We start from the raw sequence: 14604 nt of genomic DNA, 5'->3' as shown, positions 1-14604 counted from the left end.
GTTCATGACTTTTGACTACTGGCCGAAAAAACAAGATTACGAATTTCCTCTGTAGGGTGGCTGGACTCAGCCGTGGAGATAGAATGAGGTAAAGTCAGAAATCCAGGGAGCTCGGAATAGAGCCCCTGCTCCTTCACGTCGAAAGGAGCCAGTTGAGGTGGTTTGGACATCAGATCAGGATGCTTCCTGGGCACCTTCATTTAGAGGTTTTCCTTGTACATACAACAAGGAGGAGACCACGTAGACCCAGAACATGCTGGAGAGATCATATATCTCTTCTGGCTTGGGAAAGTCGTGGGATCCCCCAGGAAAATGTTGGGGAGAGGGACATCTGGACTACCTTGGTTGGCTTGCTGCCACCACGGCCCAGCCCCAGATAAGCAGCTGAAAATGGGTGGATGGATGAATGGATGGATTTCTTGGGAGGTGTGTGTTTGTGAACCTTTGCCAACGAAAGCTAGCTAAATTGCTTTGTGTTTTTTTTTTTTTTTTTTTTTTTGCCAATCCACCCACCTCAGCATGTGTTCTCTAGTGTTGCACAGTATACTGATACTAGAAAGGTATCACAATACCCATGGCATGTACATTTTTGTAAATGATTATTTTTATTACAAGAAACTAGTAGGAGTACAGACCTCCGCCAAGGAAGTTTAATTGAGTCTGATTAAAGGCTGTTTAATAAGTGATATCTGGTTGCAAACACAAAGGCAGCTATCAAAGAAATCACATAAAATCAAGTATAGAGGAACATCAGATTACTGCATACCATTTAAAAGCTTTAATAACACTACGACCTTGATCTAATTATTTACAATAATCCAATTATTAATGTTATTAATGTACTAATTCATTGTCAAAAACATACTTACATGTATGAAAAAACAAACAAACAAGAAAGCACTTACACATACACTACAATTTTATTGAGCATGAAAATAATAAACATAAATGACATTAACTGTACGTCTGGCACTTCATGGTGATGAATCTCAAACCCAGGATTATTAGCCTGCACACTACAGTAGCGCACTAAAATAAACTGAATATAAATTACAAAATACACCTCCTTGGTATTTTGTCCAAATGAGATTTAAAAGTGATGAATAATTTGTAACAGGCTCATGGTATCATTTCAGTATCGGTATCAAGATATTTAGGGAGGTATCCTATCAAAGTCATAATTTTGGTATTGTGTCAACACTAGCTTGTTCACGTGAAGCCAGAAAATTACCAAACAGTCACAAGTTGACTACTGCCTCATTGCACTGCAGTTGACTTTGTGCAATTGCTTGGTTTGTGCTCACAGGAAAATAAGGGCCCAGTACTATAGAATGAAAGATAAGTTGGTGCTAAAGAAGTATAACCAGCCTTGATATTTCATAAGACACAAGGACAGATATGTAAAGGCACAGTGGAAGTGTGAGTAGAGACATAGCCATATGCAGAGGGAAGATAGGTAAAGTTGACAAAATGTGTGTGTTTGTAGCCATCTTGTTACCTTTGACCTTCCTCTTACAGACTTGCGGAAGTTTCTGTCAACCAAGATTAATGCTGCTCTGCCCTCACTGTTGGCCCTCTGTCTCTCCTTTCTCCCCCCTTCTCCCCCTTTCTTTCTCCTGTCTCTGTTCCTCTCCTTTCCTTTTTCTCCTCTTATATCTGCCCCTTTTACTCCTCTTTCCATTTTTACCCTTTTTCTGTCCTTTTCACTCCTTTTTACCCACACTCTTCTCCTTCCCCTTGCTTCCCAGTTAATTTACCTCTTTCACTTTTCTCCTGTCCTCCTGCTTTTCTTCTCTCCCCTCTTCTTTTCCTTTCCTCCACACGTCATCCTCTACCAATTAGATGTGACACTCTCACATAATGACCTCCCGCTCACCTCTTCCTGCTGTCTCTCCTACTTTACCATCTACAAAGTGTAGGAGGATGGGCTGAAGAAAGAGAGACATAGATAGATAGACAGAGGAGGTGTGTGTGTGTGTGTGTGTGTGTGTGTGTGTGTGTGTGTGTGTGTGTGTGCACGCGCATGCGTGTGTGTGCGTGTGTGTGTGTGTGTGTGTGTGTGTGTGTGTGTGGGTTTGTTTGTTTGTGTGGGTTGGGGTTGGCTGGTGGGGGGTTAACATGGTAATGAAAGACAGATGCATTAACTCTGTGTTGGAGTTCTTTAGATCTTTCCCAACACACATACAGAATTAGAATCATATTGAACATAAACTACAGCGCTCTTAGATTTTTCTTGGTAAAATTGTTGCAGACATATGTTACTTGTTAAGAAATTTTGCAGTGCTTTCGAAGTGCTGAGACCCTTGAGATTTGTTTTCAGCAGCTGGTTTCAAAGGAATAAAGAGGTCCTTACTTCTTTACTGTCAAAAAATCTAAGTTGTTCCTGTTCTTCAGAATCAGATAATGTTGATCACATTTCATGTTTACTCTGAAGATATAAATGTATGTACTTGCTAGTGTGATCACACAGCCACAGAAGAAAACTATACATGAGCTCCATGGTAACACATCTATTCATATCCATTAGCTTTTATCATTTATTTGTCCGTTTTGCAGTGTGAACACAAACATTATTTGTATTATCTAGGAAATTTTGAAATCACATTTTGACTTTTACGTAAAGCTATTCCTTGTGTTTGTTTTCTGCAAAAACATACAGAAAACAAAAATAACTGAGGTAGTGACAACTTTTCCAGAGTGTTTTTCTCAGTATATTCTGACATGCATGACACAAGGACAAGCCAAATAGCGGGTAGTATAGGCATAGTGCCAGATATACTATGGTTAATTGATATCACCTTAAAGCTGCAAATAACTGGGTGTTTTTTGGTGACTGGGGAACAGAAAAGCAGGCTTAAAACACAGCATTGACTTATTACCACCTTTTAGTATTAGAAAACTTGCCCAGCAGACATGGAGCAACATTAACATTCATTTGGAGTCAAGTTTATGTTCACTTCATGGATGTAAGGTCAATGTTTACTCTGCTAAATGCTCCACTATGTTCACCAGCAAGCCACTGGTCTTTGTCTGCTGTTTGGTGCTGTACAGGTAGTGTTCTGTGGGTTATCAAAGCTTTTATACTAAAAACATCTGCCTAAAGTGCCAAAGTAACCATAGCGATTTAGGCACATACCACATTTCGGCCACAGTTCGGCTCCCAGCCTTTGTTGCGTGTCATACCCCTCCATTTCCCCCACGTTTCCTGTCTCTTTACACTGACTGTTCAGTAAAGTCAAAAAGATGAAAAAATAATCTTAAAAAAACAAAAACAAAACAACAACAATAAAAAAACACAGCTGCCTGCTGCTGCTAGAATGGAAGTTGATAAGATAAGAGTGTGGAGCTAAAAGACGGTAGAAAGCTGCATAAAATGGAGGGGGCTGCAGGGGCAGATGATTATTCTCACTTTAAGTGACCCCTTTCACATTACATTTTGCCAATGTTAATATAAAAATATTGATAATTGCAGCTTTAAATCTATACATAAATTCAGCCCTGTGTAGGTGTGTACAGGGAAATATGAAAAAAATAGCAACAATATTTAAAGATATTTAGGGTTTCATATTAATTGTAATGCACTGAGTAATAATGCTGCTAAAAGTAGTGTAGAGATTGTGCACTGATTGATTTATGTCATGTTTACAGTATACCTCTTTAACTCTGAGGGGTAGCATCTGTTTTTACATTAAGCTAACTCAAAGAGCTGTTGAAGAGTGGCTGAATAGCTCCTTTTATGGAAAGTGGAAGTGGAATTCCTTTTCACTGGGGAAAACTGAGCTCTCTCTGAAGTTGTGAAATGTTCACCACAACAAAAGAAGGCGGAGTTTAGGACTGAAATTGCAAAAATGGAGCAAGTGATGGTGATAAATTTGGTAGCCAGTGTATAAAATCCAGTAATCGGGATAGCATCAGCATTAGTCAGTACGAAGCATTTTATATATGCTGTGTAAATTTGTGCCAAGTGTCTAAGAAGTGTATATAAGTAATGTTTGCTCATAAAGGCAGCTCCTCCAGCTACTCATCACAGAAAGAAACTCACTTTTCATTATGAGCCTTAAATGTCAGTGAATCACTGTTTTATTCTATGCAAAACTTTTTCTTTGGATTAGGCGAGTTGTCATGTAAGCTTTGTAGGCATAATAGACTGTATAATAGAGGAAGTTTTTCAGGAAAAGATGGTTGTGGATGATAACATTTCTTTCTGTTCCTTTCTTCACTCTGTTTTCATACATTTCCAAACATCTACTAAGCCTCGACTCTTCAACTGGCAGCCTGCAGCTTTAGCCTTCAGGTTTATTATTTACTGGCACTTTGGTTCCAAGCTATCATTAAGAGATGCCGTATTTCATTCATAATCATCCAGTATATACTGATGGCAGGTGATGAAGGAAAACCTAACAAAGTTGTTTTAGTTTAGTTCCTTTTTAAAGATTGACAAGAAACTGAAAGTCATCCCCCAGATGACCAAGTTCTGCATGTGACTGCAAGATAGTGTAAGGAAGGCCCTATTCAGAGCTAAACCTCACAAAGCAGCAGGACCAGACAAAATCCTAGGTTATGCCATCAAAAGCTTTTGCTGGACAGCTGGCAAATGTACGTAGACATCTTCAGCATCTCTTTGGCCCAGGCAGTCATCTCCACATGCTTCAAGTCAACCACCATCATCTTATTTAAAGTCTCCCGTGTGGTGTTTGAATGATTACTGCCCCATAGCACTCACACTTATAATCATGAGTGCTTCGAGAGGCTGGTCCTGCTGCACATAAGTCCAGCCTTTCCATCACACTTGACCCTCACCAGTTTGCTTACCACTCCAACCGACCCACTGAAGATGCTGTATTATCTGCCATGTCCCTGTTCCTCTCCAACTGGGTCCTGGACTCCCTCACTGAAGTCTCCACTTCCTGCATCAACTGAAGAACATGAGCCTCCCTCCACCTTTCCTCACCATTTTATGAAGAGGCCCCATTCAGAGCATCCTGGCTGCCTGAATCACTGTCTGGTATGGAAACTGCAAAGTCTCTGACTGTAAGACCTTACAGTGAATAGTTAACACATCGCAGAGGATCATCAGTGCTTCTCTCTCCTCCATAAAACAAATCCATGAAGCATGGTTGCACCCACAGGACCCTCAGCATTGTGAATGACCCCACCCACCCCAGCCACAGCCTCTTCACCCCTTTATGATCCGGCCAGACCAGGTACCAGAGTATCAAATACTCCTCCGCCTGGCTGTACAAAGGCTTCCTCCCTCAAGCTATGAGGATACTCGTCAGGGTGGGATCTACTTCTGTGGAGATATTTTTTTTCTAGGATGATGAAGGCATGATCAGCCCTACTTTGCCTCTGATTGGCTTACCCTGAAATTCTTACCCTAATCCTAACCAAACTCACTCCTCATGCCTAAATCTAAGCAACCCAAGCAGCTAAGGCAATTAGTACTAGCCAATCTGCTTCCCTTCATTTGTCTCTCTTTGTGAGTCACTTTGTAACAATTGTTTAGAGAAGTGCTGTATAGGAAAAAATCTGGCCACCCTGTCTCATCACACTGATGCATGAGCTAACATCTTCCTGTCTGCTCTATCAGCTAAACTCCGCTGCTGGATAGACCGTCTCATGGCGCAAACGTGAAATAAGTTTTAGCTGCTTCAGGCAGCTAGCTACACTTCCAGGCGGCGTGGAACACACTCACACTAAGCAACCTATTTTTGAAGTAATTATGCAGGTGGTAAGGTTAGCTTCACAACTTAGGTTTCTTGTAGCTTGTTAAGGTAGCTAGCTAAGTTAGCTATGGCGCTTCCCCATTGACCGGCACGGTACAGGAAAGCAAGCATTTGTATCTGATCCGTGCCATGTTGCCTGTAAGTTACAGCATGGCAAGGTAATGGAGAAGCGCCACTAGCTATCACATCATCTCATAATGCCTTATATCACTTTAAATGCCCTTTTATACCTTTAATGTTTAATAATATGCCTTTTTATTCCTATGTAAAGTACTTTGTTATTGTTCATGAAATGTGTTATACAAATAAACCTGCCTTTAGTTATGTTAGCACCTCATTTGACCAGTCCAGGTAGCCTAACTTTACAACTCACCATCTTAAATTTGTTTTCGGAATGAAAGAATTTGAGGAGGAGGATGCCCTTACTGTTGCTCAACTGGAGGCAGCAGTCAGGTGCAAATGGAGCTGGTCCTGGCTAGAGCTAGACTCAAAGAGTGATGTAAAGGAAAAGAATGTGTTCCCACTGTCAGTTTTTTAAGAAAATGGAGAAACCAGGCCATGCATTATGTAGCTTCTGCTGCAAAGAGATAAATTATTGTACCAAGGGCTCCCACGCCCTTTTCGCACACTGTAAAACAGAAAAACATAACCAAAAGGTTGTGACTATTATGACCACACATAGTGTCACATCAATGTCAGCAACTCAGGGCCCATCACAGCAGGGGCCATCAAATCGAGGCCAATTAGCTCAGGACCCGTCAGTTCAGGGCTCTTAGCAGATAAGGGAAAGAGTGAAGGTGCCAGTACCCCTGTTTGCAAGGGTAGCAAATACAGAGGTTATTGTTGGTTCACCAGTACTGTATATTGATATAGACCATTAAAGTCTTAAGCCTAGATTTTGCTAAGCAGAGTAGGAAGTCCCTCAAGGATTCCCCATGGTACAATGAGTTGCAGTATTGAATTATTTTTTTAATGATGTCAAGTTTACTATCACAAGCTATGTTCTTTGCAAGTGGTAAAATATAAAATACTGAAATTATTAAGTGAATTATTTTTGTGATTTTTCCATGTAATGGTTCTTGGTAAAGTGCAGAATATTCCCTCCCCCTATCTGCAACTCCGGTTATGTTGAGTTCACCCAGACACTGGCTCTGGATAAACCAGCTTTGAAGGGCATGAAGCTGTCCCGGACTGCTGCTTCGTACAAGCTGGTCAAGGGCCTGGGGCACACCTCCACAGAGAGGACGTTTTAGAGCATCGGGTCAAGCCCATTCTAAATCAACTTGGAGGAAAGAACATCAAGCTACAATAAGAAGGTGCTGTCAATTCTAGTTAGCTACTTCAATCAGGAGCTGAAGCATGTGTAGTCGGTAGTTGAACACCTTAGCTCTATTGAAGTCCTAAAGGGTACTGCTGATCAATTGAAAACGGCCCTAGTGACCTTCTTCGGTGACCATAAAATCCCATTTGCCAGCATGGTCAGTATGATGATGGACTCCTGTAACAAAATGCAAGGGAGTAAGTTTGGGCTGCAGACCAGAATAAGAGAAAAGTAATGCCAGAATCTCCTGGATGCTGATGGAGATTCCTGCCACCACATGGCAGGAGGGGGATGACATAGCACAATACAGGTTCCACACAAAGATGTATAATAGTTATGAGACCAATAATAAAACTAATAATTAAAATAATAGGGCTCGATATATAATAATCAGAGTAAATATAATAATAATGATAATAATAATGATTGAAGTAGTGCGTGTTGAGCAGGATCATGGGGGTAGTAGGTGGTTTGTAGTTACAGATCCCGACTCTGCAGCTCCAGAGGCAGAAATACCTGCACAGAGCAACAGTAGGATATTGTGAAATATATGAATTTGTTTTTATATATATATATTTTTTATTTTTATTTTTTTTGTTGCAATCGACTTAATATTGTTTAGACTGATGTAAAGGGGGGTTCACCCCCTCAATCGTATGTGATTAGTCCTTTTGTATACTGTATGTACTGTACGCAAAGCTGCCACTGAACAGCAGTACCCTGCAATCACTGCCTGGATCCATTGGTGAGAGGCCATTCAGAGACTGGCATACTCCTGAAAAAGCTGGTAGGAATGATGGGCCACTTGGTGCAACTCCAGTTTGAAGTTCAACGTTGATTCCACTCTTCCCCTGTACATTCATTGGGACAACATGGTGAACTGGTGGGCAAATGTTATTGACACTGGTAGGTACCCAGGCCTAAACCCTGTGGTTCGAGGGGCTCTCTTCATTTTCTACGGACCCAGGGTTGAATCACCATTCAGCGCCATGACAGACATCATTGACAACAAAAGCACCACAATGAGAACAGCAACCTTCAATGCAATAAAGACAACCGAGTAGCCAAGTAGCAAGGAAGGCAAAAAAGCACAAGAAATTTGCTTTGGTGTGGTGGACTGGAGTGGGTGGATGGGAGGGTACTGGTGTGGGTTGTTGGGGGAGTATTGTATGTACCTTAATGTAATTTATTTGTCATTTCATAAAATAAATACATCTTCAAAATTCTAATAGATGCAATTGACTTTTCCTTGTTAGCAGGTTAGTAGGTCTGAATATCACTGGCAGACTTTTATGTGTCACTTGAACAGAGCTTGTTTTTTTGGGTTTTCTTTATATAGCAAATGTGGATCATGGGAAAGGGCCTGGGTCCTGTGCATTGATCATTTCCTTTGTTTTCAGGGAAAAAAAATGCTGTCACCTTTTTGGGCCATGACCAGTTTGCACTCCTGTCTTGTGCTGACGCATCTGCATTTTGCCTTGCAGCCAGAAGGAATAGCCACTTTTACAGCCCATTCAGTCACTGCTGTGTTCAAGCAGAAGGACAGCTACAGCTAGCTGTTCTGCTCTTAGATAGGTATCAAAGAAACCATTGCCAAAATCAAAGTGACATGACACAAAATGTGGTACAAAAACAGTTGGTATGACGTCTATGTATTAATATTTCAGCAAAATTGTGTCTGTTAGCGATTAATTTACAGTTTACTAAAGCTTCCTGTGGACCTGTCTTATCTTGACTCATCCTACTTATTAACAAACACACAACTGAAGAAACTGCTTTTCCAAAGTACTTCATTTTTTAAGCAGAAAGAAAAGATAAAACAGTAACCGATGCTTTCAATGCCTGCTCCTGCTATGCACAATTGTGTAGACAAAGGCCAACACACGTATCTAAATTAAAGCAAGAATATTCCTTATTAGACACAAGATATTCTTGTACTTGACAGTACCTTTGCCTAACCAGAAGAGAATTAGGTTGGTACATCACATCTTTCCTGTACATCAAATCCTACATGGTGGAACTGGTGGGCAGATGTAGGAAAGCAGTACTTATGGGTTTGTGGGGCTGAAATAGGGTCTCAACCCCACAAACTTCTCTCTCTCATGTGATAGTGTTAGATGTGATACTGAAGCCAATGACAATATACTGTATTACTTTATGCATTTTGTGTGTTGTCCATGTAAGACAGTATATTAACCATATTGTATTCTGTATCCTATATTCTATCCTGTCTCTGTCTCAGGCTGTCCACCACACAGAACATAAACATCCCATATTGTGTTGGCTCTCCTAAACAGTACCAGCTCTGTCCAAACCAGGTATGATGCAACATTGATATTGATACTAAGGTTAACTAAGGTTAACTTGAAGAAATCAGTAAAAAAACTGAAAAACTCTTCTATTACTTGAATTGTCCTTTAAGCTGTAGAAAACCTTTCTGTGTCTTTGTGTGTGTGTGCGTGTGTGTGTGTGTGTGTGTGTGTGCGTGTGTGTGTGTGTGTGTGTGTATGTGTGTGTATATATTTGTGTGTTTGTTTGTTTGTGTATTTGTGTGTTGTTGTGCCAGCCCTGTCCCAGCCCTAGTGTTAGCTTCAAACAGCACCAGTGCTCCCAATTTAACTCTAAAGCCTTTGGAAGAAGGTACTACCAGTGGATACCTCTTTACCCAGGTATAACATCGATCAATCAGTCTTTCTTTCATCTGTCTATCTGTATCAGTCTTTTAACACAGTCAGTGAAATGCTCGCTGCTTAAAATCATTCAGTTTCACTGCTTACATGAGGTATTTTAGGCTTACTAACTCTAACAGTTGTGAGTTAGCTGATCCACTCTCTTCAGTTAAAGCTGCACTAGGCAACTTTGCACTTCGGCAATCCCGAATGATAACTATGTGTGACTAATTGAGTTTTGTATACTTCATTACAGAGAAATTATATATTGCAATGTCAATAAAGTAAAATATCTTTTAAATATTGTATAAACTATTTAATTTCATGTGTAGCTGATTACATCAGCATCTCCAACAAGCCATGTGACCTGCAGTGTACAACAATCAGTGGTGAGCGACAGCTCCTAGTTCCTGCCCACGATGGTACATTCTGCCGTGATACTAAATACCATGGAGTCTGTATAGAAGGAATATGTCAGGTAATCCAACCAAGGAAGTGTAGTGTTTTCAATTTTTTGTAAGAATTACTATTATTTATTAAATGTATTCAATACCATGCAAAATATATTGAGTTTTTACACTGATTTAAGGAAATATTTTTGTTAATGAGAAAAGTTAACTGTCTCAGTGAGTGAAGGCTCTAAATAAATAACAACCTCACTGTCTTACGTGTTTTTAACTTCTCTTGTCCTGCAGCCTGTAGGTTGTGATGGGGAATTGTACAGCAGTAAGACAGTGGACAGATGTGGAGTATGTGGAGGCAATGGGGCATCATGCCAGCGCATCTCTGGATCATACAGGAAGGCACTCACACAGTTAGGTAACACACACACAAACACACATGTAGACAGATGTGTGTACAAGTATATATTATGTACCATTTTGCTTAAAGTCAAGTCATCTGGTTATGAATTTGGTTACACTGACGCAACAATACGAAATATGCTGGATCAACATTCAAATTCAAACACTGTTTCCCACTTAACCCTTGTGGTATCTTTCCATGCAGATATTTTTGGTTTCATTTATCCACCTGCCATTGAGAGTTCTGAATCCAGCCCAATACAATGGGGGTGAATAAAATGTCAACCATCAGTGGTGAGCGACAGCTCCTTGTTCCTGCTCACTATGGTACATTCAGACGATGTATTCTAATGACTTTGGTGATCCTCTGACTTTCAGCTAGCGCCATCATCAGGTGAAAATTTTAATTTGTCCAATACTTATACCTTCAAAACTAATGGCATTCCCCCCAGCCTTAGCTGTACAAATGTTAGCATGCTAACAAGCTTATCTGTTATGGTGAACATGGTAAACATTATACCTGCAAAAGATCAACATGTCAGCATTGTCATTGCGAGCATGATAAGATGCTGACATTAGCATTTTAGCTGAGTACAGCCTCACAGCCACTAACTTGGCTGTAGAGTCTAAGGAGTTGATAATGGTTTGACCAACAGAAAACCTAAAACTCCATTTCCCTGACTGTATTGGACCCCAAAATACCAGAGTCTCAAATCTAAGCACACAGTATAAAATATATATAAAATATAAATCAAACTATCTGCATGGTCAGACTTCACCAAATCTAAGTAGGAAACTATATTTTTTGTGATTTGGGTGAATTTGTCAAAAGCTTCTTGAGCTGCTGGAGAAGCTGAGATGAAATTGAGCTGATGTATACAGTTGAGCTTAGTGTAAAGTATGTGTCCCGACAGGGACATGTATTTTGGACATTTTAGCCATGTTAGTCTGTCTTTTGTTTCATTTACACACACTTTTGTTACGCTGTTCACTGATGTCCGTTACTTCACATCAGACAAGCCTACCTATGTTTAAAGTAAGTATTTTTGCCATCAGGCTATGTGTTCATCACCAACATACCAGCTGGAGCAACAGACATTCAGATCATAGAGAGACACAAGACTGAGAACATCCTGGGTGAGAACCTCCAAATTCTTTTAAGGTTTATATATTGAGTACGAAATCACCAGATTTAAATTTAAGATTTAAGCACAAAAATACAACTGTAATATTGGCTCTAAAATGTTTTTTTTAAATTAAAAAATTATATATATTTTAATATATCCATATGAGATAAGCTACGCTGAACATGGTCTGGACCTTATTAATTTGGTAATCTGAATTTTCAAAACAAGACAAGAGTAGCTATATTGTAGGTTCTGCTATCTTGAAAATGACTTATCTTTTGTGTAGGAATGTTTGGGTTCTGACCCAGTTTTGAATATCACTGTCTTAGTTCCACCCTGTCATGTTTCCCCTCATATCTAGCCCTGTCAGATGAAGCTGGTCATTTCTTTTTCAATGGAAACACTGTGTTTGACAATCCTCAAAACTTCCGCGTGGTGGGAACAGTGTTTAAATACCGACGTCCAAGCAGTGTGTTCTCTGATGGGCTGGAGTACATCATTGCCCAGGGGCCAACACTGCAGGGCCTCAATGTTATGGTAGTACACACAGACACGCACATGTGCAAGCATGCACACACACACACACATAAACACACACACACACACACACACACACAAACACACATTTTGTAAATGGCAAGTATGTGTCCAGTATGAAGTGGTTATTCAGTATCAGTATCATTTTTATCTTTGTGTATGTAGTACTACAACTTGAATGGGAAGCTCCCTCACATCACCTACGAGTACACCATCCCCTTCAAGTCTTATGACATCACTGCTGCAGAGGGCGTCACTACACGCCCTGGCCACCCCCATCTTAACTTCACCTATAATGAGGTAAATGAGGATGTCAGACGGGATCAGGCTAGGTTGACAAACCAAAGCAGAGGGAGTGTGACATCTTTCCATCACTACAACACCCAGCTGAGAGCTGATGATCAGTCAGATATCCAGCTGCAGGGAGAAGAGGAGAGGAAAGTTGTGTGGGAAATCCGGACACCAAGCCCTCCACCGCCAGCGGCCATGTTGGTCTATAGACCAGCTGTCACCACTCATGTGTTCAGCCACAATGATGTGGAAGAGCAGGGACATCTTGCACCATCTGGCTACAGTGAGTCAGAGATTGATCTGTCTTCTATTAATTAAGATTTTTACTTTTTAAACTAATTACATTTTTTATGCGCAGAAGCTGACAATGCTTCAGAGTACATTAATTAGTTAATTGACAGTCAATGACAGTTTTGAGAGATTGACAGATTTAAGAGATGTTGAAATCATGAAGTAAAAATGAGGTTGTTACAACTTTTCAAAATGAACGATAAACTTGTATACATATGTATATATATTTTGCTAACACAATTACATTGCATTCAGAAAGTATTCAGACCCCTTCACTTTTTCACATTTTGTTATCTTACAGCCTTATGCTAAAGATTTTTTAAATCATTTTTTCCTTCATCATTCTACACTCAATACCCCATAATGACAAAGCAAAAACAGAATTTTATCAAATATGTTAAAAAGGAAAAACTGAAATATCACATTGACATAAGTATTCAGACCCTTTGCTATGACACTTGAAATTTAGCTGAGGTGCCTCCCATTTCTGTTGACCGTTTTTGAGATGTTTTTGCATCTTGAATTATATAGACACACCTGTCTATATAAGGTCTCACAGCTGACAATGCACATACCAGCAAAAACCAAGTCATTAAGTTGAAGGAACTGTCTGCAGAGCTCAGAGACAGGATTGTGTCAAGGCACAGATTTGGGGAAGGCTACAAATATTTTTTGCTGAATTGAAAGTTTGCAAGAGCACAGTGGCCTCCATAAGTCTTAAATGGGAGAAGTTTTGGAACAACCAATGAGCTCCAGAGATCCTGTGTGGAGATGGAAGAAATTTCCAGAAGGACAAACATGACTGAAACACCAATCTGGCCTTTATGGCAGAGTGGCCAGATGGAAACCTCTCTTCAGTGAAAGACACATGAAAGCCTGCTTGGAGTTTGCCTAAAAGCACCTAAAACAAAGATTGAACTGTTTGGCCTCAAATGTAAGTGTAATGTCTGGAGTAAACCAGGCCCCACTTATCACCAGTCAAATACCATCCCAACGATGAAGCATGGTGGTGGCAACATGTGGGGTGTTTTTTAGTGGCAGGGACTTGAAGACTGGTCAGGGCTGAGGGAAAGCTGAATGTGGCATAGTACAGCAATATCCTTAATGAAAATCTGGCCCAGAGCTCTCAGGGCCTCAGACTGGGCCAAAGGTTCACCTTCCAACAGGACAATGACCCTAAGCACACAGCCAAGACAACACAGGAGTGGCTTAGGGACAACTCTGAGAATGTCCTTGAGTTGCCCAGCAAGAGCCCTGATTTGAACCAGCTCGAACATCTCTGAAGAGACCTGAAAATGGCTGTCCACCGATGGTCCCTTTCAACCCGACAGATCTTGAGAGGATGTGTAGAGATGTGCGAGTTGTGCAAAGCTTGGTGCATCATACCCAAAAAGGCTCAAGGCTGTAATTGCTGCCAAAAGTGCTTTAACTAAGTACAGAGTAAAGTGTCTGAATACTTATGCCAATGTTATATTTCAGTTTTTCCTTTTTAATAAATGAATAAATTATGAACATTTCTAAAATTCCATTTTTCTTTGTCATTATGGGGTATTGAGCATAGAATGATGAGGGAAAAAATGTATTTATACAATTTTAGCATAAGTCAGCAACATAACAAAATGTGTAAAAGTGAAGGGGTCTGAGTGATTCTGAATACTACTAAATGTACTGTATATGAAATAGGCTTTTTTGGGATATCTTTGTCATTTTTGCAGTCTGTCCATATATCCAATACTTCCAACGCAAGGTATCTTCGCAGCTGGCAATTAATCCTGCTTTTAAATTTTATTTTTTTGTGGCCTAAGTTTACACCCATGCACACTATAAGTGAAAGTGAAT

The 14604-nt window shown here is 40.2% G+C and overlaps 1 protein-coding gene across 5 annotated transcripts in view; it reads left to right on the top strand.

Moving 5' to 3' along the window:
* si:ch211-267e7.3 (ADAMTS-like protein 2) overlaps positions 1-14604 on the top strand; it is a 38419-nt gene that overhangs the window by 8729 nt on the left and 15086 nt on the right. For 4 of the 5 annotated variants that reach the window (XM_040144384.1, XM_040144383.1, XM_040144381.1 and 1 more), the window contains exons 4-10: positions 9290-9365; positions 9614-9716; positions 10049-10194; positions 10412-10535; positions 11576-11656; positions 12008-12183; positions 12349-12757. In XM_040144384.1, the coding sequence (XP_040000318.1) occupies positions 9290-9365; positions 9614-9716; positions 10049-10194; positions 10412-10535; positions 11576-11656; positions 12008-12183; positions 12349-12757 (1115 nt within the window). The remainder of the gene's footprint in view (positions 1-9289; positions 9366-9613; positions 9717-10048; positions 10195-10411; positions 10536-11575; positions 11657-12007; positions 12184-12348; positions 12758-14604) is intronic. The other variant, XM_040144385.1, reaches the window with a different exon arrangement.

The sequence above is a fragment of the Xiphias gladius genome, chromosome 14 (genome assembly GCF_016859285.1).
Source record: "Xiphias gladius isolate SHS-SW01 ecotype Sanya breed wild chromosome 14, ASM1685928v1, whole genome shotgun sequence".
Lineage (NCBI taxonomy): Eukaryota > Metazoa > Chordata > Actinopteri > Istiophoriformes > Xiphiidae > Xiphias > Xiphias gladius.
The sequence above is the reverse complement of the archived record's forward strand: the minus strand, read 5'-3'. Positions and strand labels throughout refer to the sequence as shown.